Below are 27937 nucleotides of genomic sequence, written 5' to 3' on the forward strand. Positions count from 1 at the left end.
TCCTGGATTCTGGCTTGAACAAAATCTGTTAAAACCTGCTCTAAAACTCAATTAGAATGCAATCTACTAGATTAGCAAGTCAATTAGATTGATTCTATAATCAATTACATTAGCAATAAATCTTCATTTGAAGACAATTTAGTCATAATTATAAAATTTAGACTGTGGAAATTAATATGGTAAACAGCATACTGCTTGAAAATTTGGCCTAATGGAAGAATTAACTTATTTATTATGATGCTTTTTGGTTTATATATTATGTAAAATGTGTAATAATTAAAACTTGATATAAAAAGATACACAATACATTTATGATTATACATATTAATATAATTTATGCTTGGTACATTTATTAATAGTAATATGTTAAATTTTAACTTATTCAATATAAGAATATAATAAACAGCAAAATTTTAAAAATCAATTGCCTTAGTAAGCTTTTACAGATATTGCTACATAATCATTGCTACAAGCTAGTAGATGCTGCTGCTTGAATTTGTAAACAATTTTTTTCTAATATTTTGGGATAGCCGCTGAAAATACACAGCTTTCTGACATTATATTATGCATCAGCATTCATAGCACTACAAGAAACAGTGGTTATATTATCAAAGACTGTAATATCCATTCATATTGTTGTGCTTGGAAGTCCTTAAACTATAAATTGTTCTTGGCTTAATGGTGCTTATATGACTCATACATAGCCCATGTGACATCTCTTCCAGTACAAATACGGACATAAAAATACCCTTGGTTTCTCTCAAATCAAGAAGCACCTAAAAAAAAAGGAAGGATAAGCACATGCTGTACATAAAAAAAAAACATATCAAAGAACTACTTACTGTTCTGCAAATTATTTTTCAAATTATTATATTTTCTAGACAGTAGTCCCTTCTTTAAATTCAATAATCACATATGACAGAGGTGTCAGTCTTCTTTTCATATCAGCAACTGTCAAATTGCTCTGTCTCACAGTCAGCACTGTTTCCAGTTTCCTTAAAAATATTAACAATAGGATCTGAGTGCTGATGACAATAGTTTAGGGTGCTCTTGGAAAAACACCCTAATGATCCTACAGGAAGTCCTGAGACAACTTGTTGTTCACTTGGTAAATTTATCTACATAGGATGGTACTCTGTTTTACCTCTCTGGAATGTATAGAAACAGACAAGAAAAATCTTCAAATGACCCTTGATATCCAAAGCTTGTAAGCAACTCATCCCTACAAGCACTGATGAAGAAAGCATGTCAGATGGAAATCTGGCATTTCCTTGGTCAGGAACATTAGTGGAATTTATTTTATGGCATGGGTGATAGCCACGGAAAACCATAAAACCTAAATGAAAAAGGCATTCACAGGTTCAGACAACTAAATCATGAAGGCAGTAAGAACTACTTAGGTCTCTTTCAACTACTGCTACTATGATGAGAACAACTCTGAAGTAGAGAATATTGACTATGGCCTAATATCCCAAAAACCTGTATGAAAAAAACAGGAAAATGGCCAGTATTCTGACACTGGCACCAGACAGCTTCTGCAATGTAGTGAAAATGACCATTTCTGCCATACTGGCCTTAACTCACAGAGGATTTTAAGGGAGAAAAGAGACTGGAAGAAGGAATTAATCCTTCTTCTAGTTTCTCCACTAGGTGGACTAGGAATGATTGTGCAGCCCTAACACTGTAAGAAAAAGATTGATTTTTTGTGTGTCCATGTATGACTATGAAAACAAACCTTCCAGCTTCCACCAGAACAGCTTTTAGAATGTCAGTTTTGAATGCCTACTCATGGCCAAACAAAGGGAAGCAGCTCAGTCTCTCAGTCAAGATGCTGAGTCCAGATGCAGAATTCTCCAGCAGGCACCTAAGCAGATGCTACTCGGGATCTCTTATCACCCTGCAGAGATGATGAGTGCTGCAGACAGACCAAGCAGTAGGATCATGGCCTATCAGCACATACAGAATTTTTTCCGAAAGTGTTTTTCTTGATTAATGAAAATAAATACAAGAGATGCAAATTAATCGCCCCTTTGGAACAATGCAAATCCCCAGATGAATTTGAGATTGTAAAGGAAGTTATTTAACTTTCTAAACTCATTTTCCTTTTCATATCATAAAACAAAATCTACAAAATCCTCTTCCCCAAAAGAGAATTAGGCATTTGATTACCAGAAGAAAAAAAGACAGTTAAAGTCCTGCTGAAAGAGATTTCTGTCCCAAGAATCTTCCCTACTTCTGTCAGAATCCTGGAAAAGGGGTAGTCAGCATAGTGACTGAGGGGAGTAGAGAAACAGTGGAGTGACAAATTCAGTGTCATAGCCAAGGGATTCATATGTAAGAGGCAACAATGGCTCAGTACTTAATCTGGCCAATTCATTAGCAAAGTTAGGGAAGGATGAAAAAGTGGGAGACAGTGACACGGGGACAAAGACAATATTCACACTTCAGATATGTTAATTCAAGGTCAGACACATAGCACCATGGAAATGCTAGGTGATTGTTAAGTAAACAGACTTGATTTTTGTACCTCTGAACCCCCCAAAAAAGACGAGAGGAATCTCTTGGAGATTATTATTCAAGGTCAGACACATAGCACCATGGAAATGCTAGGTGATTGTTAAGTAATCAGACTTGATTTTTGTACCTCTGAACCCCCCAAAAAAGACAAGAGGAATCTCTTGGAGATTATTATGAGGAGCTAGTTCATGAGAGTTGTGCAATGAAGACAAAGATTCCCTTGTGTCAAGTAAACACCAAAACATCTGCAAGTAACTGAAATACAGATTGCATCTATTCTGAAATAATCTGGTCTAGAAGACTGAAGTTTTTAGATCTTGTAGGTCCTAATTTCTGTGGCTAGGTTTACAGCAATCATATCAGTGAGATCTACAAAAGTATGAACGGAAGCCCCAGTAGGTAGATGAGCTTCTGAAACCCCCACAGCCATAAACTCTTCCCAGGGAATCTACAATTTTAAAACACATTCAAATACCTGGTAATCGTATCAACTCTTATTGATGTAAAAACTCTGAAGTAGATGTATTCCCTGAGAATCATCAACTATTCTACATATTTCTAAATCTTTTACTCCAAGCCACAGAAAAGAAAGACTGAAGTAAAGAAATTTGAAATCCCTAAGAAGCATTTGATGGTCCTTCTCCTTATACTGAGCAGTGGATGACATGAAGACCTTCCCCTTAAGTTTGACAAAAAGCAGACAGTACTTAATCAAATTACTATTTGATACAAACTTTCAGAAAGCAATGAGATGATCGCAATACTCTGTAAATGCTGTTTGAAGAGAAAGTGACCCTCTTTATTAAATCTCATGGGAATTTTAAAATAATTTAAAATTATTATTTTAATGATGATTTTAAGTCATCATTGTACATTTCAATATAGGCAAAGTGTCCTTTTTGGAAAGTGATGTTAAATGATGGGAGCTTCCAATGATTCTTGAGGCCACTAAAGAAGAGGTTATGTGGAAGACAGTGTTGCAAGTGCAGGAAAAGGCTGCATGTGTAAGACTCCAATATTCATGTTATTCTAGCAGGAGCCAGACAGCAACTATGTTATGCTGATTCCTCCAAGAAAAATATATCAGACTGCTTTCCTCCTATGAAACAGCAGCCCTGAAATTGAGATGCTTAATCTTGTCATCCATGGAGGAACACAATGTACAGGGAGTAACCACAAGGTATAGTTGACTGTAAATTTCAGACTGCTCAGATAATAGCCATTAGAGATATATAAAGTGTCCCATTAAGAAGCAGATTCTCCCTGTCTGTTCTTCCTTGGTGAGCAGAGGGAGTTTCCTTAGCATCAAAGAAGAGAAGGCATACTGAAGTATGCTCTCATTTTCTCAGGATAGTTTCCTGGATGCCAATTTTATGGATCTTCACAGAATCACAGAATGGCCAAGGTTAGAAGGGACCTCTGAAGATCATCCACTCCAACCCCCCTGCCAAACAGGATCACTGAGAGCACACTACGCAGGACGGCATCCAGGTGGGTTTTGAATATCTCCAGTGAAGGAGACTCCACAACCTCTCTGGGCAGCCAGTGCCAATGCTCTGTCACCCTCACAGTAAAGAAGTGCCAGAAGTGCTCATAGAAGTGCTCATATTGAGCCAGAACCTCCTATGCTTCAGTTTGTGCCCGTTGTCTCTCGTCCTCTCACTGGGCTCAACTGAAAAGAGACTGGCTCCATCCTCAGATATTTATACACATTAATGAGGTCTCCCCTCAGTCTTCTCTTTTCCAGGCTAAACAGGCCCAGATCTCTCAGCCTGTCCTCCTACGACAGGTACTCCAGTCCTCTAATCATCTTGCTTTTTTCAATATTCTTGTAGTGCTTAGAAGTCTCTTCTTCCAGTGTTAGCAGAGTAGCTACAAACACATGAAGCCAGCAAGTGATACCATCTTGATGGTAAGGTTCACGACTGTCTGAAACTATTGAGAAATTACTTTCAGCATAAAAGATCAGAAAAATGAGCCTTTAGCTCAGAATATGGCCTTCTTCCAATAGTATAGTTTGTGTGGGTATCAGTACAATGTACTCTTGTACTGGGAATACACTTGTCACAGAAATGGCAAAGTTTAATAGTGCCCTGGAGGGAAGACACTGCCAGAAAAATATGTAAAAACATAGAAAGAAAAAAAAAACTAGTAAGGGGAAAGAAAACAGCATGTGGCTAAAACTGTAAGACTCATTCTATACTGGCTTCATTGAAGTGTAAACAAAAGTGACAGCATTGAAGACTTCAGCAGAAATGACAAATATTCAAAAATGAGAAGCAGTATAAGGAAGTTTTGAAACAAAGTCAATAAAGCCAACTTTCTTCAGCAAATTTCTGTTGTGGAAAAAAACTACAGTAGCATTTCACAGTTGACACAGCAAAGGTTGTAGAGAACCCAGGGGAGGTCTTGACAGGTTTTACCCAGGACAGGCTACTTATACCACTAAATAAGCATGAACTAAGGTATCACAGACAAGAGGTATAAAAGAAGTACACTGTAATTTATTAACAGGTTTCCACATCAAGAAATAGAAAAAGCCTGCTGAAACAATCAATCAGGAATTGGTTGTAACATTTTTTCACTAATGCCTGTTGATGGGAATTAAAGACTCAAATGATCAGGATTTGGGACATGAGAGAAAAGATAAAAAATTGTTTTTGAAAAACTTAGAAAACTTTTCATCGCTGAATAAATCTCACCAGTTTTAGGCTAGAATATCAAGCTATTTGGGAATTCTATAAAATAGGCAAAAAAAAAAAAGGCAAAAAACAGTTATTCAAAGATTCCTGAACACAGGTCCCACACCGTACCTTAAGTCTTACATTGTTTACTTAGCTATTCTAATCACCTAAAATGGCAGTAGCTATTTATATGTAGGTAAGCAGACTCCCATTCACATTGCCCCTAACATTTGGAAATACTTTTCTAATTAAATCTTTTGAAAAGATGTTATTTATGCTTATAATTGCCGTAGTAACTTCTATTCAAGATACTTCCTCTGAAAAACTACCTAACAACATGTCTCATGCTAGACATCCTGCCCCGTGTAAACTGCCGTATCAAAGGAATCCACTATTTTCCCTAGAAGTAGTTAACTCACTATTTAATACACCATACATATATATATTACCACTAAATCAGGACGACACCTGTAATTAGAACTTTATTTTCAAGTACAGTTTGCAGTTTACATAGTGTTTACTGCTGTTTCACACCATGCAAGCATTCAAACTGCCCTGAGTACAATTCACACATTTCACAAAATAAAACGAGAAAACAATTCCTTTTTTAATAAGCTATTGAAAATACAAGAGTAACATAGAAGGGGAACACACCCCCACAGCTTGGATGCAATTCCATTTTTAAAAAACGTCTTATTTATTTTGTGTAGGTACTTGATTGCTATAATGCGGACTTCAGAATAACAACAGAACTGGCTAAGTGAACTAGATTTGGTAAGCCTTAATTCACTATCCACGTTAGTACAAAATTGTTCTCTATGCTATAATCACCACTTCTTTGCCTAATCTATTTTTTACTGCCAATCCCCTATCTTAAATAGACAGATGTAAGCACCAGAGTGGCTTGTCTAGCTCCCTGCATGCCATTGCTGGTGCTCCGACAAGAATGACAGATGTCCTGAGTTCTACCAGTTAAGATGCCAACTATGACCAAATGTTCCATCTAGCAAAGCATGAGCACACAGAGAATCAGGAAAGCTGATCTCAGGAGTTTGCTGGTGGCACTACAACCATTCTAGCAAAATCCCAAATATTAATTACACCTTCTGGATCAACACTTCAATCTTCAGCCATTCCAACCAGCAAGAAAGCATATTTTTGCACCACAAACCTTTTAAATCCTTTCTAGACTAGGAATATGCAAGTTTCTGAGATGAATCATAGGTTTCAAATATTTGATTTAGCATTGTTTTGGCAGTTCTGACCTAAATCTGCCCTCTTCTTAATTCTCAGCTCTCTCATAGGACTCTCTAGAACTAAATCAACCTCCTTCCCCTATTCCAAACTTCTATTTTCTATTCACTTAACCCTTTTCAACCTCTCCTTCCATTTTCAGTTCTTGTCTCTTTTGATCATTTCCCATGCTCCTTCCTGATGGCTTCAGATCCCATGCAGATGGCCACTCTGACCTCTTAGATGAGTATCATTTCTGTTCATTGGACTTACAAACATGGTTCAGTGTTCAACCAGCCATTCACTGCTTTGATGATTAGCTTTTCTCCTAGGCCTATATCCAGTATTTTGTCATTAATTCTTCTTTATTCCTACTCAGCCTACCCAACCTTTATTCTTACCCTACCCCTTCCTACTGTGGTATCACTGTAATAGAATCAGTCCATTTACTCACATGTTGTTTGTCATTATCTGACTTTCAGATCTGGTATTAATGGTATCGATAATCAGCAGCTTCCACCCAGCACACATCACTGAAACTGCTCAGAGGGTAAAAAATGAAAAGGTCTACTTAGTCTAGTAACTTCTCCCTAGAAGTGGTTAGAAGTAGATGCTTAGGAAAAGAAAAGAGTGTGAGAAGTACAACTACTATGTCTATGTTCATGAATGACAAATCTTCTCTGTTTCAGACCTCTCTTCCCTGCCAAAACTAAAATAATCACCTGTTTCTACCACTTTTTGTATGGCTCTTCCTATATACTAAACTTCATGAAAATCTCAAGATTTTCGTGTTCCAGCCTTTCTCAAGCACAATGGATTATTAGTTCTCCAACCTGTGAATCTGTTCTGTAACCCAAGTATTATCTTAACTTTAAATATCTGTTTGGATCTTTCTGTTCACAATGTTTCTAAAACTTGCAGGTGCTTTCTATATGATGTATCTAAGACTATCCATATATAAAAATTTAATTTCTCATTATCATTTTCATCTTAGGTCCCAATTGCTGTAATACAGCTTTTAAGTTCTTGACAAATGTAATTTTCTCAGCAACTGTGAGACTGCTTTAGATATGATTTTTTTAGTCCACTACTTTGAACATATTAATGTCCTTCTATCACTGCTGTCTTGGTTCCTCTCTTCCCCATCACATCAAATAAATAGATTTGATTTTTAACCTACTGACATATTAATTATCTTCTCATCTTCTAATGACTACTCAGACATTGAATCCCATCTCTGTTCAGTTCATGATACTATCCCATCCATGTATTTATTTTCTAAGAGCCCTTCCTTACTACCTTCACATTCAAAAGGTGCCTGCAAAGCCTCATTATTTTCTTTTCAAGCAGCATCTTAAGACTCATCCTATTTGAGATGCCAAAACCACAACAATATTTAAATATCGTTACTGTAGAGGGACTACTGCTTATTTGAAAAGTTTTATATATCCCACAGATTTATCTGTTATTTTAACTTCTTTAAGTTAACTGGCCCAAGACTGGGACTATTCTTTTTGTTCTTCATGTGTGCTGACATAGTGAATATCACGGTGTATCCTTCTGCATCTTCATTAGAGGCAGTGTAATAGCAGCAATATTAGCAGATTATTGTTAGATAGTGTAGTTTGAAAAGCACAATTGGAGATTTGAGCCCTCTCCCTTTCCCTTTCTTAGTTAACGCCTTATGAAAAACAAATGCTTTCATCCAGCTGAGCACAGTCATTAGAGATAACTTTTACTACATATCTATTCTATTTACTACACATTTTTTTCTGGACACTGGCTTCCATAGTGAAGTATTTGAAGACCTTGGTAGCTTTTGCTTTTTTAATATAAAGCACACACATCTACCTACATGAATCTACCTACATCTGCTACAAAGTCTTTCATCTAATTGATGCTCCTCAGATGAGTGAGGACGATTCACATTAGCAAGACTTGAAAAATCGAACGTGTAATTCATGAGAACTATTGAACATAGGAATTTTTATGCTGTATATCTCAAATGTTAATAATCACAATTTGGGCCACTGAAAAGTACAGAACTCATGAGTCACGTTGCTGCTCAAGTAACTACATACTTGCTTAAATAATAGTAACTACCACCTTCATTTTTTGAGGGGAGGTGTCTATATTCAAAAATCAGACCTAACAAATAGGAATTTACATTTTAAAATAATTGTTCATTGTTTTCAAAAATAAATAAATATTGAATTGCCATGCAATTAGCTTTTAAATTAACCTTTAAATTAAATTAGATTTACTGTATCACTTCTGCAGCGAGTCCAGTTCACCAAAAGTACCAGAACATGTGTTCATGAATACAAATGCAGGGTATATTGAACATCTCACAAAATAGTATTTTATGACAGACTGCAGTAATGGTCTACAAAAAGCCCATTCTCTAAATGCATTAACTACTAAGTTCTATAGAAATGATGTTTTTAGCACCAATGTATATTATCTCAACCTTTGCATGACTCTGTTCCACTTTTAAACATTATTTCTGAATCATACAAGGGAATTACCATTCTGCAACATGCATTCACGTTTAACTGCAAATCTAGTGAACTAATTTAGTAACAGCTTAATAATTATACAGCTCCAATAAAAATAAAGCAATCTGTTTATATTTCCTTTAGGAAGGAAATCCTTAGAAATTATAACACTTAACAAAAAAACACCAACAATATTTCTGCTTGTGCTTTCTTTCTGCTTGTTAATCTAAAATGGAATTCTAAGTGGTTTAATGTCCAAGGCAGACATTTAAGGTTTCTCCCTTCTTTTTAAGCTGTCTCACAAAATATCCAAAATTCCCTGCCCGAAACAATATTTGTTCCATCTCCTCTAATTACTCTTTTTTTTTTTTTAACTTTTTTTTTAACATAACCTTGCCTATTATTGGATCATATTCTGCTCTGCTGTGAGAAGCAAGTCCAGCAACATGAACATGTGTTTTCATTAACGAATTAGTGCAAGGGTAAATCTGTCTCTTCAATACGATCCTGAGAAGGATGCTGAAAAAAATGGATCAAGTTGCATTTCTCTGTGAAACATCATATCAAATGTCACCCATTTGTTTGTGTGCTCATCTTCTGCTGTTAGCCCATTGGTTAATTTAATTATGTTTTATGTTTTAAGTTTTATTTCTCTATTAAAATTCTATGTGTTTCCAGGATTGGGTTCTTAAAATTGAGTTAACTAATAGTTGCTGCAATGTACAAAGCGACTCTGGAATATCTGGAAAATCTACTGGAATAGTCACTTACCATAGTAAATTTTATTCCTTGAACGTACTGCCTCCAAAGAGGCCCCCATCGGGATTATCTTCCCTGCCATAAAGCAGCAGAAACCATGGAAAATGTTACATGCTAAATGGAAGACTCACATCTATTCCAATGTTCTGGAAGAACATGTAGAAAATTCTTTCTTAACTCCCTAAGCATTGTAACATTCCATAAAAAGCCGAGGTAAAAGGAAACCTGAGGAGCTGGTGTAAATCTGCATGGATGATTTAGTTGAGAAAAAGTTACTTTGGTAGATAGCAACCTTTTTATCTCTTCGACACTGCCTACACAGGTCTAATCTGTAAAAGACTTGTAGAGACAATTCTGAGGATATGGACTGAAACAGACTACTTGCTCCAGAGACAGTGAATAACTCCTGTCCAAGTATTTTATCTAATGTAATGCAGGAGGTCTTGCTTGCTTCAGAACTTTTAACTGCATTCACTGCTTCAATGAAGATGTTGTAAACTACCTTTATATTGAAATGGTCTAACCCTTAGCCTTTTACAAAACCTGTTCAAAAAGTTACCTTAAAAAAGGGTTCTGTGTAGTTAAGCAAATGATCCAGAACCTGGCCAAAAGCTTAAACTAGAGCAGCTGTTTAAAATGGTCCATACTATTATAGTCATTAATGTGGGAGTGGAGTGAGGACATATTAAGACTGATCACCCTTAACCAAATACATAGATGACTGCAATATTGAGGGATCCTTTTTGATTCTCTAACTGCAAGAGGAATATTAAGTGTGGGAATATGAGAAAGGCACTACCGTGTCCCTCCAAAGAGATGTGAAACCTTTTGAGTGTCAGTAATTTGATTCTAGGAATGTGATATAACTTGTTATTTGAGTAGGCAACTCCATGAAATCTTTTGTATCCTATATTGTCAAGAATTAAAAAAGGTCATTTCTATAAAAAAAATAGAGTTAAGAATAAGACAAGTATTTTTATAAGCTATTGAAGAAGAAACCTCAATCTATTTCCCTCCCTGCACCAAAAAAAGAGAAGAAAAAAAAAAAAGAAAGAAAAAATCTGCCGTAAGTAATGAAGAGAATTGCATTATATTTTGGTTCTTCAGTTTGCATCTACTTCACATGTAGCTTGGCCAAACATCATTGTAACCCACTGAAACCTTCTCCTTTTTTTCTATTTTTCACAGAATGTGAATAGTTGTTCTTCAAACTGGAGCTTGATTCTGTTGTCCACAGATAGGTGTCTAATGATGCTTCAGATGTACTGTGGTATCCCACTTGGCCTCCAGCAGCAGTTCCAGAGTCTCTTCTAAGTTGTGTCACATCTGACATCTTGTATAGATATTTTGGCTACCTTTGGGCATCTCAAATTGTACTAGTTGCTGGCTTGCAGGGAACGGCCATGCCCTTGCCGTTAAACTATTATTTTCAGAGACCGTCATTGCAAACAGTTTATAATGATATAACCCTTGCTAGGAAAATGATATAATTGCCGTGGATATACAGGAAATACAGACTTTTAAAAGATTAAAAAAAGCCAAAAGGATCAAACAGAATCTCATGCTGAGCCGCCAAACTACCCAATAGAGTCTATGTAGCAACAGAGTCTACCACCTTCAATTTCTGGAGGCTTTTATAAATCCACAACTTTTTTAACTCATAGAGGCTCTACATAGAAGTTCCATCCAGGAGAGCTCATCAAAAATTCCCTTTGTGGATTCATTAAGGAAAAACTTGAAGTCACGACTGGCTCTGAAAGTACCTGCACCTAATCTGAACAGCTGTAAGCAAATTCCAGCTATCCTACATCCAAGGAATGCTTATCATTGACACACAACTGCTGTTGCCATCCAAGCACGTCTTTTCTATTAACGTCCTATCAAACTCAGGTGCAGAAAAATGATCCGAGTGCTTTGGCCCTCAGGAGTTTCATCATCTCTGAGCTCATAAGATCGAAACCAAAAGAATGCTACAATTATCTTACTAAATGTGTTCCTCAGATGTATGAAATACAGTTTCTAGGTTGGAATTTTAAGTCTCTAAAGAATTCTGATATGCAAAGTGGTATTAAGGTTTCCCTAACAGATCTCATCTGAGTTTCCCCTCCCCTCTCCCTGAACATGCTACCACTATTGTATTGTAACTTCCAGCTGCAGGCTGTGATGCTAATAAAAGGGAGCTGTGAAAAACATTACTGCACATTTCAACTTCTGAATCAGCCATCGGTGGACAAATATTAAACACTGTTCTGCTACTCTGGATTGTGCCAGGACTGAAAAGTCACCTCCTTTTATATTTGTGGACCCCATGCTTGAAGAATGAATGAAATCAACCTTTGACTCAGTCTTTACTGAACTATAAAAACATTTTTAAGGTTTAGAAAGAGAAGCAGGGAGATCCAAGTTTTTCTGCCATGTCTCAGTATGACTTATCTAATTATAGGGTTTAACAACCTCTGAAGACTATTCCTCTGGCAAGACAAAAGCTAGAACATACCAGAATCAAATGACTGCATGTTTTAGTATGTAACTGCTCTTAAAACCTAACTCAAGTGGATGCAGGTGCAAACTGGTGAAGTATATATGGTTTTCCTCTGCATTTTCCAAAAACCTAGAAACAAAAGCAAGTACTATTTTGTGTTTTAAAAAAATTACTGCAAAGGTGTATTCTTAAAAACAAACTAACAAATAAATTACCTGGCAAGGCTTCTTCATTTTAATTGCAATAACATGGTATCTGTAGCAGCAGAGTTCACAGGTCCACGACCCTCTTTCACTTATCCATTTTAACAGGCAAAGTTGATGTGTGTATCGTACTGACCCATCGCAGCGGCAAGGATTTAACAGTTCGCCCTGAAAAGGCAGCACAAAAGCATTAATTTTAAAGAAATATTTTATGCATATGTATATTCACTACCAAAATATTTACAGGTCTGTAACTGCAAACTGGTCTCGATTTCAATCCATGAAATACTAAACATGTATTTTTGGCTATAATAATGCTCAAAAACTAAACTGTCTCAAAAAACATGTAAGTGCTCCTAGTGATAGAAAGCCAGATAACTCTCTACGCAGGCATGTGTACGTATGTGAAAAAAAGCAGAAGATTACCGCGCATCATCCAACAGCAGCAGCAGCCCTTTCAGGCACCTCAAACGGTACCGAGCGCGGTCTGATGCATTTCTCCAGCAGTGACAGTGACCACTAGGAAAGAAATGGATGTCGTCACAGAGAACTGTGAGCCCCCTCGAGCGGAGCTTTATGTCGTTCAGCCAGCCAGCTGCCTGACAGGACCTAACATAACGTAGCCGAATGCTTCCCCCGGTAGCTCCTATGTTCCTTCATCACCCGCCGGTGCCGGCGGTGCGGTGCGGTGCGGCGGCGCCGAGCCCTGTCCCTGGTGCTGACCGCCACCCGCCGCCCGCCCGCTACCGCCGCGTCCCGCCTCACCTGCTCGGGGCCCTGGAAGCAGATCTTACAGATGGGGCCGGCCCCGCCGGGCTGGCTGCCGCTGCCGCTCTCGCTGCTGCACACCGAGCGGGTCTCGGGCTTGTCGCCCGCCGCCGCCGAGCCACGGCCGCTCTCCGAGCCGCCCCTCCGGCCCTCGGCGGCGCTGGGGGAGCGGCCGCGGCCGGAGCTCTCCGGCTCCGCGGGGGGATCGCCGCTCGCCTCCCCTGCCCCGGCGGCGGGCGGCAGCTCCGGCGGGGCGCCGTGCTCCCGGGGTGGCTCGGCGGGGCGGGGGGCGCCGCTCCCCGCCGCGCGGCTCATGCCGGGGCGGGGAGGCGAGAGGAGGCTCGGGGAGGGAGAGCGGAGAGGGCGCCCGACGGCCGCCAAGGTGACCCCCTGCCGCCGGCGTGTGCGGGTGTGTGAGTCTGTGCGGGTGTGTGCGGGTGCGTGAGGGTGTGCGGGTGTGCGAGGGCGGCGGGGCGGGGAGGCAGGGCGGGAGGGACGGGAGGGAGGCAGGGAGGGGTGGAGGCGCCGCTCCGACGCGGGTCCCGCCGCCAACCGCCGCCCCCCAGCGCCCGAAGACCGTTACCGGGGGGGCCGAGCCAAGCGCCGCAACCGCCGCGGCACCGCCCCCGCCCGCCGCCCTCCGCACCAAGGGCCCCCTCTCGCCCCCAAGCCCCTCATGTTCCTCCCCCCCCTTTCCCGCCGCCGCCGTGTGGCGAGCTGTCGGCCGTGGTCGCCCTCTTGTCGCCCGCCTCTGGCCGCGGGGCTCCTGAGGGGCGCTGACATTTTTGGGGGCGCTGACAGAGCCCGTGGCTCTAGCGGCCTCCCGCCGCAAAAGGCTGGGCTGGGAAGAGCTCGGGAACGTTCAACAGTTGTCCGCGGGGTTCGCCTCATCCTCTGTGGCTGGCTTTTTTGTCTTTTTTTTTTTTTTAAATTTTTTCCCAAATTCATTACATCACCTCGTTTCCAAAATTAAATCTGCTAAAAGTATCACGATCAAATATCTCCTCAAAAAAAAAAAAAAAAAGGGGGGGGGGAACAACAACCACACTGGGTAGAAATTCTTCCAACTTCATCTGGGGGGGGGGGGTTGCTGAAGGAAAGAGTGTGTGAATTTCAGCAGCAAACTTAACACCAGTGAGCGTTTCAGCTCGTGAAGAAAACCAGCAACTGTCTGCATGGGGAAAGAAAAAGCCCGCAGAAGACAATTGTGAAGCCATATGCTCTCCTATAGCCAAATTTAGACTCCATGGGTGATGAGCTCACCAGGCCTTACAGCCTTCACTGGCTGCTCCATATTTACTACCGAGATGAGGGAGTGCTGAGCAGCCCTAGGGTTTTGTCAGTAGCGGATTTCTTGATGTGGACGTTTTATTAGGAGGCCGAAGCAGTGCTCTGAGCCAAAACGGCACTCCTCGCTCGGTGACCGTGTGGGGTCAGACTTTCTGGAGTGGCTGCATATTCACCAGCAGCTGGTCCAGCCTTCTGGCCCGGCTGGAGACCAGCTCAGGCAAAATGCAGTCTGTAGGGACCATGCAGTTGTGTGTTGCAGGGGAGTGGGATTCAAACTAATTGGGGCCGGCCACAGATACAGCCCTCTCGGTCCTCCTATAGACTGTGTCTGTAACAGGCTGTGTGGTAGGTACACCAATGCCAAAGAACAAGGCACCTGTTTACAGTTTTGCTCTAAAAAAAGGTGCATATTCAGAGGCTGCCTTTGTGAAAAAAACAGGTATCATTATAGCTTTTCTTGTCATCCACTCGTTCCTATCCTCATGAAAATGCTTGTTCTGATGGCTCTGTATTAGCTAAGCCAACACCGGCCATTTAGCTTGGGCTAGGGCAAGGTACCCCAACCCTTAAATTGCTTTTGTTCCGAGGTGGTTAAGTAGGTAAGTAACATGGCTTTGTCCAGATCTGGTGATGTAAAAGAAAAATATCACATCGACGGTGACATTTTGATGAACTGAGGATGCTGTGGAGTTAGGAACTTCTACATTTAATTTTCTCACAACCAAGTCATACCTGAGCTGGTTGCCAGAGAGACTAAAGGGCGATGGAAACAGTGTTAACCAAATCGATTAATTCTGAAGAAAGAAGGGGCAATCACAAACAGTGAAGAAACAGGAAATCTCAGAACAAACAGGTGAGTCCAGAGTGCTCAGTAAAAGAGAAGCAGGAGGAAAAGACAGGGAAACTAAGGTAATGAGAAATGAATGCTAAAAAGTTACTCATCTGCATGAGAGAAAAATAGCATGCCCTTGCTATTTGTTATATGCGGTGTTTTATACCATTTTTCTTTCCCTTTGTGTGTCATGACAAATTCAGTAAATAGCACAGCTTTTGAAAAAGATGTAAAGAGAAGTTAAAAATGTCAGTGCAGAAACGGAATGACGACTTAATGTCAGAATAAGAAAGAAAGATCTGGCTATAGAGAATAATACACTGTGTTAAGAAGGTCAGTCTTTTCTACTTAATCTTGCCCAAAATATGTGTGCAAAGTGACTCTTAAAAGTAAAAGGGAAAACATCCAATATGAATTGGAAGAACAATTCTTTCACATATATGTGATTAATTTGGAGAGTTGACGGTGAGTGGGTATTTCATAAACATGAGATTTAATACATCACCTGTTTGCCTGCCTTTCAACAGCTACTCTTACACCAGCTAAAAAAAAATTGCAGAGGCTATTGATCCCCATGTTTCAGAGTATATTAGCGTTATTCAGCATGCCAGGGGTGGGAGGAGATGCCAACAAAAGAGCAGAAGGGGTGAAGAACATTATATAACACATCCTCCAACCGAAGTAACATTCAGCCTTCTGCTGAGTGAGAGATGGGGACAAGAGCCAAAAACAACGCTTGAAACAAAAAGAAGAAAAATTTAAGCAGAAAAGGGTGTTCAGCTTCATAACAGAAGTAGTGTAGGTGGTTGGGAGAAGAAGGAAAAGAAGCTGAAAACAGGAAGAATTAATTTGTGATTAAGACAGTGAACTGCATCTCACAGGATTTATGTGCAAGCACAGCTTTGCCATGTGCCCCTTGAACAGCCTGGAGCAAGTGACCTCAAGTGGGCACCACCGGCAGCCTGCAGCATGCCCTGCCTGGTGGACATCTCTTGTTGGGGCAGCAGGACGCCTCCGCTGGCACCAGATCCCTGCGTGTCAGCGTGTCGCCCTTGGTCTCTCGCTGTCCTGTTCTGCGCACATGACTGAAGCAATAATGCTTGTGCCCTCTGTTCTCGTTCCTGCCTCTTCCATTAAAACTTGTAATATTTTACTGGCAGAATCGGGCTGCATTTGTACAGTCTTGATCTTGGCCGAAGCATCCAAGAGTTATAGCAACACAAATAATAAGGAACAATGACATGGTTAAAAATAACAGTGAAGTAATAAGACTGGGGGACAGTGAAATGAATTGCTTTTTCAGCAGGCAATGGAAAAGGCAGAAATACAGTCCCCAAGGGAATGAAAGTTGTCTCTCCTCTATCTTGGTTGCACAGGAATAATGGATATAGGTAACAAACTACTTGAAGATATTATATGGGAAGCACTGTGCTACTGCACAATTAGAAACCAACTCCTGTTTTACCTTTTTCTCAAAAACTCCCTGATACATCAGCCTGTACTGTAAATACAGTAACAGAACAGCTCTTTTATGGGTTTGTTCCATTTTGCTACTTCCTGCATCTCTAAGGGAAACAATATAATATAGTTTTGAAATATTAACAAAGGAGTAAAGAGAGCAATTACTGGTATATTAGATGTGAAACAAAATACCAACAAGATAAGAATTTAAATCTATTTAAATACTAATACAGAACCATTACAATACCATTTACTAAATAGCACGTATATGTCTGTTTCGGAGTAAAGTTCTCCACAGGTGTTGGACATCACCTGTAACAAAAATAAAGCATTTTGACTGTAAGCAAATGCTTCAGTTTAATGTTTTACATGTTTCAATCAAGACATAATGTGCTTCTGAGTAATATCCCCATCTGTTAAACTTCCACGATCCGCTTTACAACACTAAAATATCTGCACAGATGGTTAATAGCAATGCTAGTGACTATGTATTTATTTGATTGTTCGCTGAATGTGACTGATTTTTGTTATGAACACACGCTCTTCCCACAGTTGAAGCTTCTACAGTTCTGTCAAGCAATTAAAAATCTCGTGTATACAGAAATCTATTGTCTCATGAAAATCTTTGTTTTTACATTGCTCTCTTGCTTTTTTGGAAACATGTACCCAGGTTCCTATCCAACCCAGCGTTGCTCCACATGGATAGATCTCCAAATACCAAAGCTTCCAGGCAGAGCATCTACTCATACTCCTTCCTCAAAACTCCACAGGAATTTCCCGTTGGCGTCGGGGCCCTGAGCACATCCCCGCTGTGGGAGGGCCGGCTCCTGTGGCTCAGGGAGCTGTGGGCTGTCCCCTTCCTTCCTTTGGTGGCTGAGAAGAGGGCACGCACAGGTCTCACCATGGGAGACTCACAGCAGGACCAGCCTCAGCTGTGGGAGCTGCTCTCGAGCTGAACCTCTGCCCTTCGGCCCCCACCTGACTCACAGCTCCCCGCCTTCTGAGGACACTCGCCTACTAATTGTTTTTATGTGCTTTCAGAACCTGGCGTGGCTGATGATACCAAAGTTTTAATTTTTTATTTTGATGTAACTTTTCCTCTTGGAGTAGTCTCATACCATACATAATTACTATGTTTTATTTATTGAATTCCTGCCTTATTTGCCAGCATGCTGTTTTTCTTCAGAGCCACTAATTTATTTTTAAAACATTTGGTAGCATCTATGATTAGTTTTTCTCCACCATGAAATATAGTTTCCGGTGAAATACAGTTTCCCTTTTGATCTTTAATTGTTTGGAAGTTCTTGTTGTTGCTTTTAATCTTCATTTTATTTTATTTTTTAAATATTGTTGTATCAGTTGTTAAGACAGAAAAAGAGGCTTAACATGGCTTCCAGAATGAGGTAATCATTGTTTAGAAATAAAATTAGATCCTTGGTTTATTTTGGAAATGATCAGCTGTCATAGATTCATGGATGCTAGAGGACGGCATCACTGAGTTCAGTTTATTGAAGCAGAAATGACAGAATGTCAATTAGCTTTTCCATTACATGTCATATGAACAAAAGCGAGGCCAAAGTGAATTTATTTTTGTATCAGCTGTACAGATCACTTTTAATCTGTTTACAAATAAAAGAAAAATAAACTTGTGTGTGTGTGTATGTGTGTAAGCATTTTCCTTGGATTTGCTTATCTATAAGCATCAAAATGTCTGTAATATGTAGTACAGGCAACCTCAACTCTTGAAAAGTAGTGGTGAGACAACAAAAATAATGCCTCAACTCCCCAAATCCTTACCCATTGGTTTTTAGTCCATTCTGTACACTGCCAGTGTATGTCTGGTAACTTAAAAAGCTGCAAACTGTCCAACACTTGTAGTAAGGCAGTGAAATTTGGCTACTGCCACTGAACCTCCTTCTGGGGACACCACCATGATCTGGGACCCAAAGTGGTGGGCACCTCAGTTCACAGAAGGCAGGAGAGAGAACTTGCCCTAGGTAGTTGCAGGCAAGAAGGAAACACAACAGCGAGTTTGTGAGGGGTGAGGTGGAGCATGCCACACTTACATCATGGTGTCAAAACTGACATCAGATACTCACTTAGTAAGCATGGAGATAATTCTTCATAATCCAAACCACGGGAGGCAGCTATATATTTACTTTGCTGAAATATTTTTGTTATATATGTGGGGGAAGAAAAAGGGCATGCATCCAGATTTGAGATGCTCATTCCTGGCCGAGGAAGCATTGGTCTGGTTGTTCCACATACCGTAGGCAGTTCTTGACTGCTTCATCTCTCAGAGCTCAGACTTATTCTGGAAGTAAAAATACAAGCCCCTGTAATTTGGACTAACGACCAGATCTTCTCCCCGTGATGTAAAGCAGTTGTAAACCTCTCTGTGTGGTCTGAGTCACAGAAGGTGTCCTAGCTATGATGAATCAGTGCAGCTTGCAGGATTACCCAATCTGGTAAGTGTTTTCTCAGAAACTGCATGGCAAAAATGCAGACTGCCAGGTTTGCCTCTGCTGGACTGAGAGTTTCTCATCTCTACTGAAAGTGATCTGTGGAAGTTATCAGTTATCTGCTACATATCTGCTGAAAAAAGAGACCAGTTCCTGGAGATATGAAACTTTGCCTCCTAGGGGTGCCAAGACATTAATGTCAGATGATAGAAGAACTGGAGACAGAATTTGTAATTTCAAGGTTTCAGCTTGAATGTGGTTTACTATGAAATAATCTTTTGTACTCTCTATCATGCCACCCACCAGCCCTCTCAAAAATAATAAAAAGGACTATTTCATGAAATTGTCTGTGTGTATCAAGAGACAAAATTCTGCTTCTTGTGATAAATTTGTATGAAAATATACAGCAGTCATCACAGGACATGCTGGATTAGATTAGGAAGGTGTTATATCACTGAAGAGGGTCTTCTAGTCCTTATAAAGTCTACTGTACTTGCCAGTTAAATTATCTTGTTTCAGACAGTTACATAAACCAGAAGTGACAGCTTTTATACTTCTTAAAGGGGAAACAGTAAACACTCCGCTCCTGCTGATCCCACAGTCTTGCCAGACGACTACCTTATTGAAATGAAATGTTAGCTAAATCTGTGTGTTTTTTTTTTGTTTGTTTGTTTGTTTTTTTTGTCTTCATTTTCTTCCTCTGAAGACACTTGCAAGAAATGTGAGGTAATACAGGGGCATGTCATCTGGTGTGGAAAAAGAAAGGAAATGGTTATTTTTGGTGGAAGCTGCCACGTCTTTAATCAAAGTCTGTGGCCTGAAATCTATAGGAAAAGAAATGTAGGATTTCATGTGCATCAGTGGTCAGTCCTAGAAGTGAGTGTTGAGCAGGGGTTTATGCACAGAAATAAAGGATAATTTTGAGGAAGGATTCTTTATTTATGGCACTGTGATACTTTGCAAGAAAGGTAGGACAGGGCAAAGACAGAAGATGGAATCATGGAGGTGCCTATTGATGGTGGTAATGCAGAGCTGGAAATTTTACAAACGCAGAGAGAATTCCTCTCTAGAGACTGTACGTAATAATGATTCACCTGCTTCAAGGCTTTGGTGCATCCTCTAATATTGAACTGTCCTGATTGGGGTTGTTCTCAGGACTGGATCAGAGAAGCAGCAGCCCATTGCTCAGAGGGACCACGTGGATTGTGTGCAGAGGTATAATTGCCTAGATCCATTTATCTAACTTGCAAGTTATCATTTTTCAATTTGGAAATCACTGTCAACAAATCAGCTATCCCCCTCTGCTTCCTGCTACATGAGCACTTGCTACACACTCTGCAGATATGCAGACGAATGTGGGCCTTTATGACATTCTGTGAAACTCCTGGTAAAGAAGAAATCATTAAGAAAAGGAGATTTGTATATAGGACTGCTGGGTCCTTTTTATAGAAGTGGTATTAGAAGGAATATTTTCACAAACTGTGCCGATGATGGGGTGGAAAGATTATGTCATGATAATATTGATGACTTTGCAATGCTTTTGGACTTTAAAACTAGTATTAACAGACCACTAACACCCAGAGCTGGCATGTGGCAAGATTTGTCATCTTTCATTGAACTTCTTTCATTCATGTACTGCCAGCACACTGAGGGTGAAGCACCAATCCATTGGATACCCACCTTCTTCACTGCACTTGTCTCTTTCAGTACAGGAAGGCAAGCTAAAGATGAGTGTCCTCGCTAGCAGACAGAGCTTCACCCTCAGAGTCTGCAAGGTTGCTGCAAAGGAAAATGGGACAAAATACGTTCGAGAGCTGCAGAACTAATGTTTCATTAACCGTCCCTCCCTGGTGAACTGTGTGTTGTCCAGCCTGAACAGGAACATGGAATAGAATAAAATCTCTTCCAGAGATAAAGGCATGTGTTAAGCACATATGTGAACCTTTTGAAACACAGATGCAGGAAAAGGATAGTCTGCAGGTTAGTCCTGCAACCAGTTTGAAAATTCAGACTGCTACAACTGCAAAAATAAAACATGTCTGATACTGGACTTTGGGGAGACTCTGGGACAGGAATAGCTGCAGATCAATTGGTAGACACTTTGGTGAAAATTTTAAGTGTGTTTATCTGGACTCAGTGTGCTTTGGACACAAACTACCATTGCATTCCTCTGAGACAGCTTGCAGACAGGCCACAGGACCTATAAGAAACCTGTACCCTTCCGGGGCAGTAACTGGAGATCCAACACAATGCCTAAGCACATTTGAAATGGCATCAAACACCTATGTGCTTGCAGCTAATTAAACCCTAAGTCAATCATCTCTAGAGAAATAGAAGTGAAGCAAAGTCAGACTGCACTTAAATGCTTCTCAAACTATTTCTCTAGCCTCCTTGAGAACTGAAGTATTGCCACTCCCACTTCTGTTTGGCTGAGTTCCCTTTCTCTCTGTCACTTAATGTTCTGGGGTGCTGATGGTAGATAAAGAGATACGTGGACAATGCTAAACTGGATGAACAAATCCTGGATGAAACTTCAAAACATTCTTAGATTAAGCCTATTGCTAATAACAAACCTACTGTTAGTGAACTTGACCCTTGTTCTCCTGGTAACAAGCACGTATCTATGGAACAAGTGAATGAAACAGCAAGCAATTACTTTCTTCTGTACATTTGATTACTAATTTCTTACCAGAACAATAAAAAACTAGTCATTTCTCTCCCAGTCCTCATATTATAATTTCAATTCCACTGCCAAAGCCTGTCTGGCTTCTTCTTTGTATATTTGATGTGCAGCTGTGGTAGGAAGCCACAAATAGCAGCACAGCATCTTCAAGAGCTGTGCTGCCAAGGGTAAAAGGACCCTGCAGGGCAGCTGTTCTCAGGGAGCCATCTTAAGTTTTTGGAAAGTAGCAAATCATGTTGCGATGAGAAAGCTACAGAATCAACCAGAAAACTGTTCTTTTTCCAACTTTTCCTATTCCGGGAAAAGAAAGTAGCTTTCTCACTGGTTTTAAAGGCAGCCATACGCTGCTCTAGCTATGTTATGTACGTATGTAGGCACAAGGCAGTATGGAAGTATTATACCATATATTGCTGTCTATTTTTATACCTGCTATAATAGATGGGGGATACTTACAAAGCAAGCGATCTGCTGGATGCCTTAGCATTAACTACAAGTTTGCAGTGGGGATGGACATGTGGCATTTGTTTAACTGAAGAACATTATGCTCTCAGAGGAAGGGAGGCATCCTTGAGGTGTACATACTTAAAACTAATTACCATCCCTTATTGAATTAGAATGCTTAAATATGTGTGGGTGGCTGTGTCTGTCCTCAGGTGAAATAGGGCAACCTTTATAAAGCTTACATGACCGGCTCTGAGCCTTTCATATTCTGCATGTTCCAGAGCCTCCTGTCTCTTTTCAGCCAAAATGCTTGACACACACTGCTACTGGAAAGATAAGCCTGCATGTTTAATTAAAAACTGAAGAAATATGTTTGAATATGTAACTTAAATTTCATCCCTTTATCTATTTTCTTCTCATAGATGCTACTCCTGACAGCACTGCCTCCTTTGAAATTGATCTGCCCTTGTTTATTTGTAATAAGCATTCCCAGCTCTCTCAGTAACATTGCAATGAATCTTTCAGAGAGTGGAGTGAGATGGATGATTTAGTCCAGAGTACATTGTTATACCCAATAATTTTTATCTTTTTATGCCTGGGTCATGTTCACCTGACCCACAGGGAAAATGAGTTTTAACATCTTTAATAAAAATGTCACCTTGGGATCTATACCCAATTTGCAATAATTGACAGTTACAATAGCTGATACAGATGTGAGAAGTTACCAGCTAACCTTAATTAGCACTTTTAAGCTCCAGATCCTGGAAACTATGTTTACAACTGTAGCTAACTGATCCTCCTGTCTGTATGTGCCTTATCTCCCCATGTACTTATACATTCACCTGCAACTTTGATATCAAATGAAAAATATTGTACATACACTCCTTTATGATCGCATACCATTATTGACTTTTTAATCAAAATTGATATTGGATTCTGAAAAAACATTATGAAAAATAAAGCCTAGAAATCTGTAAGAAATTCCAGGGCAAGTATACAAACAGAAGCATATGGTATCTTCAAATACTCATAGGAATGTAGGTTTCAACAAGCCGGGAAGGGTCAGGAGTCTAAATGCTGACATGTCCCCCCTCTGGCAGTGGCCTTTAATTATCTTTCCAGGAAAGAATACACAGATTCTTTCCATATTTGGCCAAGCCTGTCTGGGTAAAAATGTATGTTCAAATGACAGTCATGTAGGTGATCTGTTTGTGCCCTAAAGCACTAGGTTTGCTTTCTCCTAGGTCACTCTAATAGGAGTTTGCTCTTCTTTTGTTCTCTACCACACTCCTTTAATATCATCTTTATACTTAGGAGAAAAGTCAATCCATAAAATGAGATTCCTTTAGCTAAGTACTTCTCCATGGTATCCACCTATTTATTTATTTAAACATTTAATTTTCATAAATACACTGACTTCATGATAGGACATATAAAATTCTAGTGACAGAGTTTAATTACTGCACTTTTTTCTCAAGGGATCTTCACTGTAAGCTGTATCACTACTATTACTGCCTTAACTAATAGCTAGTAGGGTTCCTGTTGCAGGGTAACAGCCTGCAGCTGCAACATAGAGAAATGTGCAGTACTAAATACTGCTATCTAAATATACTATATGCAGCAAATAGTAGTATCCAGCAGTGGTGAGTATTTGCATGAAGATGTTGACATTAATCTCAAGTACCAGTTCATTTCATTGTACTTGAACTTATTGTATTTGCACCTATATGGAAAAACAAATCAGGTCAGGAAACAGCATGTTGTTTAAATAATCCGTTCAAGCTGAGGAATTTCTGGAGGTGGCCAGCTGGAGAGAAGATTGTTCAAACCAATGAATTAGAGGTGGTCTCAGCCATCTTGGCAGTCTTCACTTTAGATACTTTTACACTTACTGTCAAAATAGACTTTGTCAAGACATTTTCATTTGTCTGAGGGACAACATATCACAAATCTCATTTTGACCTCAATAATACTTTCAAACTGTTTACAGGGACATGGACAATGTTCAAGAATATGCTGTACTTAACATCTTGTAGACTACAGCATACCCTGTCAAGCCTAATAGCCAAATATCTGCATATATCTGCTCAGCTATCAGGAGGGGCCTTACAATAAGAACTTCATGGAATAAAAGATTTGCCCTCCTATATTTAACATGCCTTTCTTGTTCAATTGAAACTGTTCTCTCATAGTCCTTTGCCTGTGACTTCACAATTCATTTTTATACAAACGAATGGGGTCTTTGCTGTATAAACTGTAGAGTATGGCCACACTAATATAGATGATACAGCTGCTGAGTGTCTTGCATTTACATTTCATACATCAGCACGGGATGTAGAAAAACGTGCAAGAAAATTACTGGAAATTTCAAAATTAAACTTTTATGGCCATTAGAGCTGTTCTTTAAGGGTTTTGTTTGTTTGTTTTTTTTTGTTTGTTTGTTGATTTAGCTAATAGAGTTACAGGATTTGTGATTTGCATATTTTTATCTTACAATGTCTTTTGACGAACTACCATGAGAACTACCCTGATTTATTTCTTTATACAGATATTTGGAATCCAAAAGTCCAGCCATTCTACCTAGTAGTTCATCCAGAAACTGTTACTGAGATGAAAACATAGCACTTCTGGAAAGGTGCCAGAGAACAGCACTGAATTAAGGAAGAATGAGATAAGAATGTGAAGAATGGGAGCTATGCTTGCCATGGAGAAGGACTGGGGTATTCTTCATACCCACTAACAAAGGTCCTAAGTGAGTCCTGACACTCAGATGTCCCAGAGTTCTGGATGTCTGCTTTGATGATGATGCCTATGCAAGCATGAGAGCCTTGTTACTACAGTCCTCTCTGCAAATGTCTACTGAGACTGACGAACTTTGCAGCTCACTGCTACCTCACACCCCTGCTCAGCTACATGTGCAGCCTGGTCAGAGTCTGGAATTCCCTCTAGCTCCCCAGGAGAGGCAACTCCACCAGCTGCCACTGGGCAGACACTGACCTTACCCACTCCACAGTTTCCACTCCACATCAGGAGAAACAAGCATTAAATGAAAATAAGAAGGGCACCACACCACTGATTTTGCTTGTCTTCTGGTTTTGATATGTTTTACAGGTTACATTTTGTTACTTTAAAAGCACAACTCATTACTATTTGCAGTCAGCTGATTTGACTGCCTTGTTTTTTTTACTTTCCTTCCAGAAATTATACAAGGAACACAAAACTGTGATTGCTTTCCACTTACAATTATAGCAAATCTGCCGTCCAATCCTGTCCCACCCCTCCCCGCCCCCCCCAAAAAAAAAGCCATTATCCTCTTTGGCAAATACTGGAAAACAGCAAATACAAGCAAATACTACAAGAGCTGATTATGCAGCATGTGATGTAATTGAATAAGCAAGCAGGGAGGCTAACATAATATATGAGATTTTATTCAAGTAGAGATTAGTACTCTCACTGTCTGAGAAGTTCAGAAATGCAGCAGAGAGAATAAGATATCAAGAGTATCATTTTCCAGGGCAAAGCACATACAATTGCAATGGATTATTCATTAAAATCATTGTACTTGGCATAGAAATGAACACATATGGCATTGCAAATTTCCCTTGCCCCCAGATCCTAGACTAATACTATTTATATGGGTACTTTCTGGTTGTACAAATTAGTCTGTGGACTTCCAGAACTTTCACCATATGGAAGGAGACACTTATAGCTCTACAGATGTTACACAGAGGACAGATGGCCACACACACACAAAAAAAGGTGTTTGCAACATTCACACCCCAGCTACTTTGGAAACACCACCTTACCTTCAGCCTTCAAAATGTGCTCTCTGTGATCACTGCAGTTACTAAGAGTGTGAATTAAATTTTCTGTGTGCTACATTAAGATTTTTAAATTGGTGGTAGCAGAGAATAGGAACACAATACATTTTATTTCAGAATACCTACTTACATTCTGCTGCAAGAAGGTGAGAAGGAAAAAGTCACAGTTTATCCAAGCATGCATGCACTTCATCTCTGCACATACCTCATCTCTTCACCATCTTGGTGGCATTCTCTTCACTAGTGAATCTTACATGAGGACTGATGAACTTGCCCCTACCAGGTCCCCAGCCCCAAGAACAGCAGTCTATTCTCAGTCCCATTCAAGGGGTAAAGCAATGGTCATGAATGGCCTATCATGCTCCTAGCAGAGTTTGAAAAACCCTCTCAAAGTCAGCTTTCATCAGCATGTTTGATGTGCATATACTCATGCAGTCTGTGAGGTTCTACCTATGGAACCTCATAACTCCATGAACGTACACCATCATCAGACAGCTGATTGACTTCTGATAGTTAGCTTTGTTAGTTGAGTTGTCTGGGTCCAAATGAGTATAGCACATTTGTGTCATAGGACACATACAAAACTGGCTGATGAAATTTCAGCAGAGTTGTACAATGGACTTTAGGCTGTTGAGATTTGGGCATTGAGTCCACAGATTTTCTCCTGTGCCTAATCTCTTTGAGGCAGCCATTCACATCAGTCATGCTCTGACAGAGGCTGATATAAATCAGTGTGCTTCCATAAACATTGAATTATGACTATATGTGGCTTATGTAGGACCTGTCCTGTTTATATTTGCCATGGTTTTTAGGTAAAGTACTAACAAGCCACTATCATTATACCAGATTTTTACCTTCCATAAATTCTTTCCTGCTTGTAAAAACACGATGTTATAATCTCAAAAACATGCAATAGTGCATTATTTTATTTTATTTTATTTTATTATTTTATTTTATTTTATTTTATTTTTCCAGGAACAAAATTTTGCTGCTATTTCAATGGGTAGCTCATATTCTGAAATTTTTTAAAATTATTTTTTAATTTAATAAAATATTAATAAATAAATAAATAAATAAATATTAAATATATATAAATCTCTTCAATTTTATTTTAATGTTTTCATTTGGGAATACTGTTAGAAAAAGGTACGACTCAACAGGTATAGGAATATCAGAACCTGCACTGCTATAATTGGTTAAAACCTAAACTCGTTAGAAAAAAAAAAAATCAAAATTTGGTATGAAGATAAAATTTCTCTAAAACTCATACACACTGAAAGTCTAATTATGACTGACATTAAGGAAATTGCAGCTTTCATTATTCCCACACCTTCAGGTGCTGCAGCTTTGCAGAAGGGTCTCTTTTAGGTAGAAGTGCTTTTCAAGCATGCATACATGTGAAAAGGTTGCTTGGCATGCTGCAGATCCTGCTTTGTTGGATGGCCACCTAGCTCTTAGGCATTACACCAGTGAGTTTAACACCATGTATTTCAGCCTAACAGCCTGAAATCATTAAAAAGACATTACATGACTTTAATTGTTTTGGATCAGCTCTCCCTGCTAATCACCATCTGACTAAACCAGGGCTACCCATGTAAGAGTTTGCAGAATCTACTTTATGCAGCTCCTGCAGCATTAACCCTTTGAAGACCGCTTTTGTCAAATACTGTTCCCAGCCAACATGGAATAGCTTAGTGAGAAATCATGGATGAATGCCAGTTGACATAAACGTAAAATATCAATGATTTTTTATTCCAATCTTTGAACTATGTGTTAATTGCAAAAAGATGTGTAAGAGTGGTG

The 27937-nt window shown here is 39.7% G+C and overlaps 1 protein-coding gene across 1 annotated transcript in view; it reads right to left on the reverse strand.

Moving 5' to 3' along the window:
- MARCHF11 (membrane associated ring-CH-type finger 11) overlaps nucleotides 1–13459 on the reverse strand; it is a 28996-nt gene extending 15537 nt beyond the window's left edge. The window contains exons 1-2 of the mRNA XM_035560349.2: nucleotides 13142–13459; nucleotides 12389–12544 (exon numbers count right to left, since the gene is read on the reverse strand). Of these exons, the coding sequence (XP_035416242.1) occupies nucleotides 12389–12544; nucleotides 13142–13459 (474 nt within the window). The remainder of the gene's footprint in view (nucleotides 1–12388; nucleotides 12545–13141) is intronic.
- Between the last annotated feature and the right edge of the window lie 14478 nt (nucleotides 13460–27937).

Source organism: Cygnus atratus, chromosome 2 (assembly GCF_013377495.2).
Source record: "Cygnus atratus isolate AKBS03 ecotype Queensland, Australia chromosome 2, CAtr_DNAZoo_HiC_assembly, whole genome shotgun sequence".
NCBI lineage: Eukaryota > Metazoa > Chordata > Aves > Anseriformes > Anatidae > Cygnus > Cygnus atratus.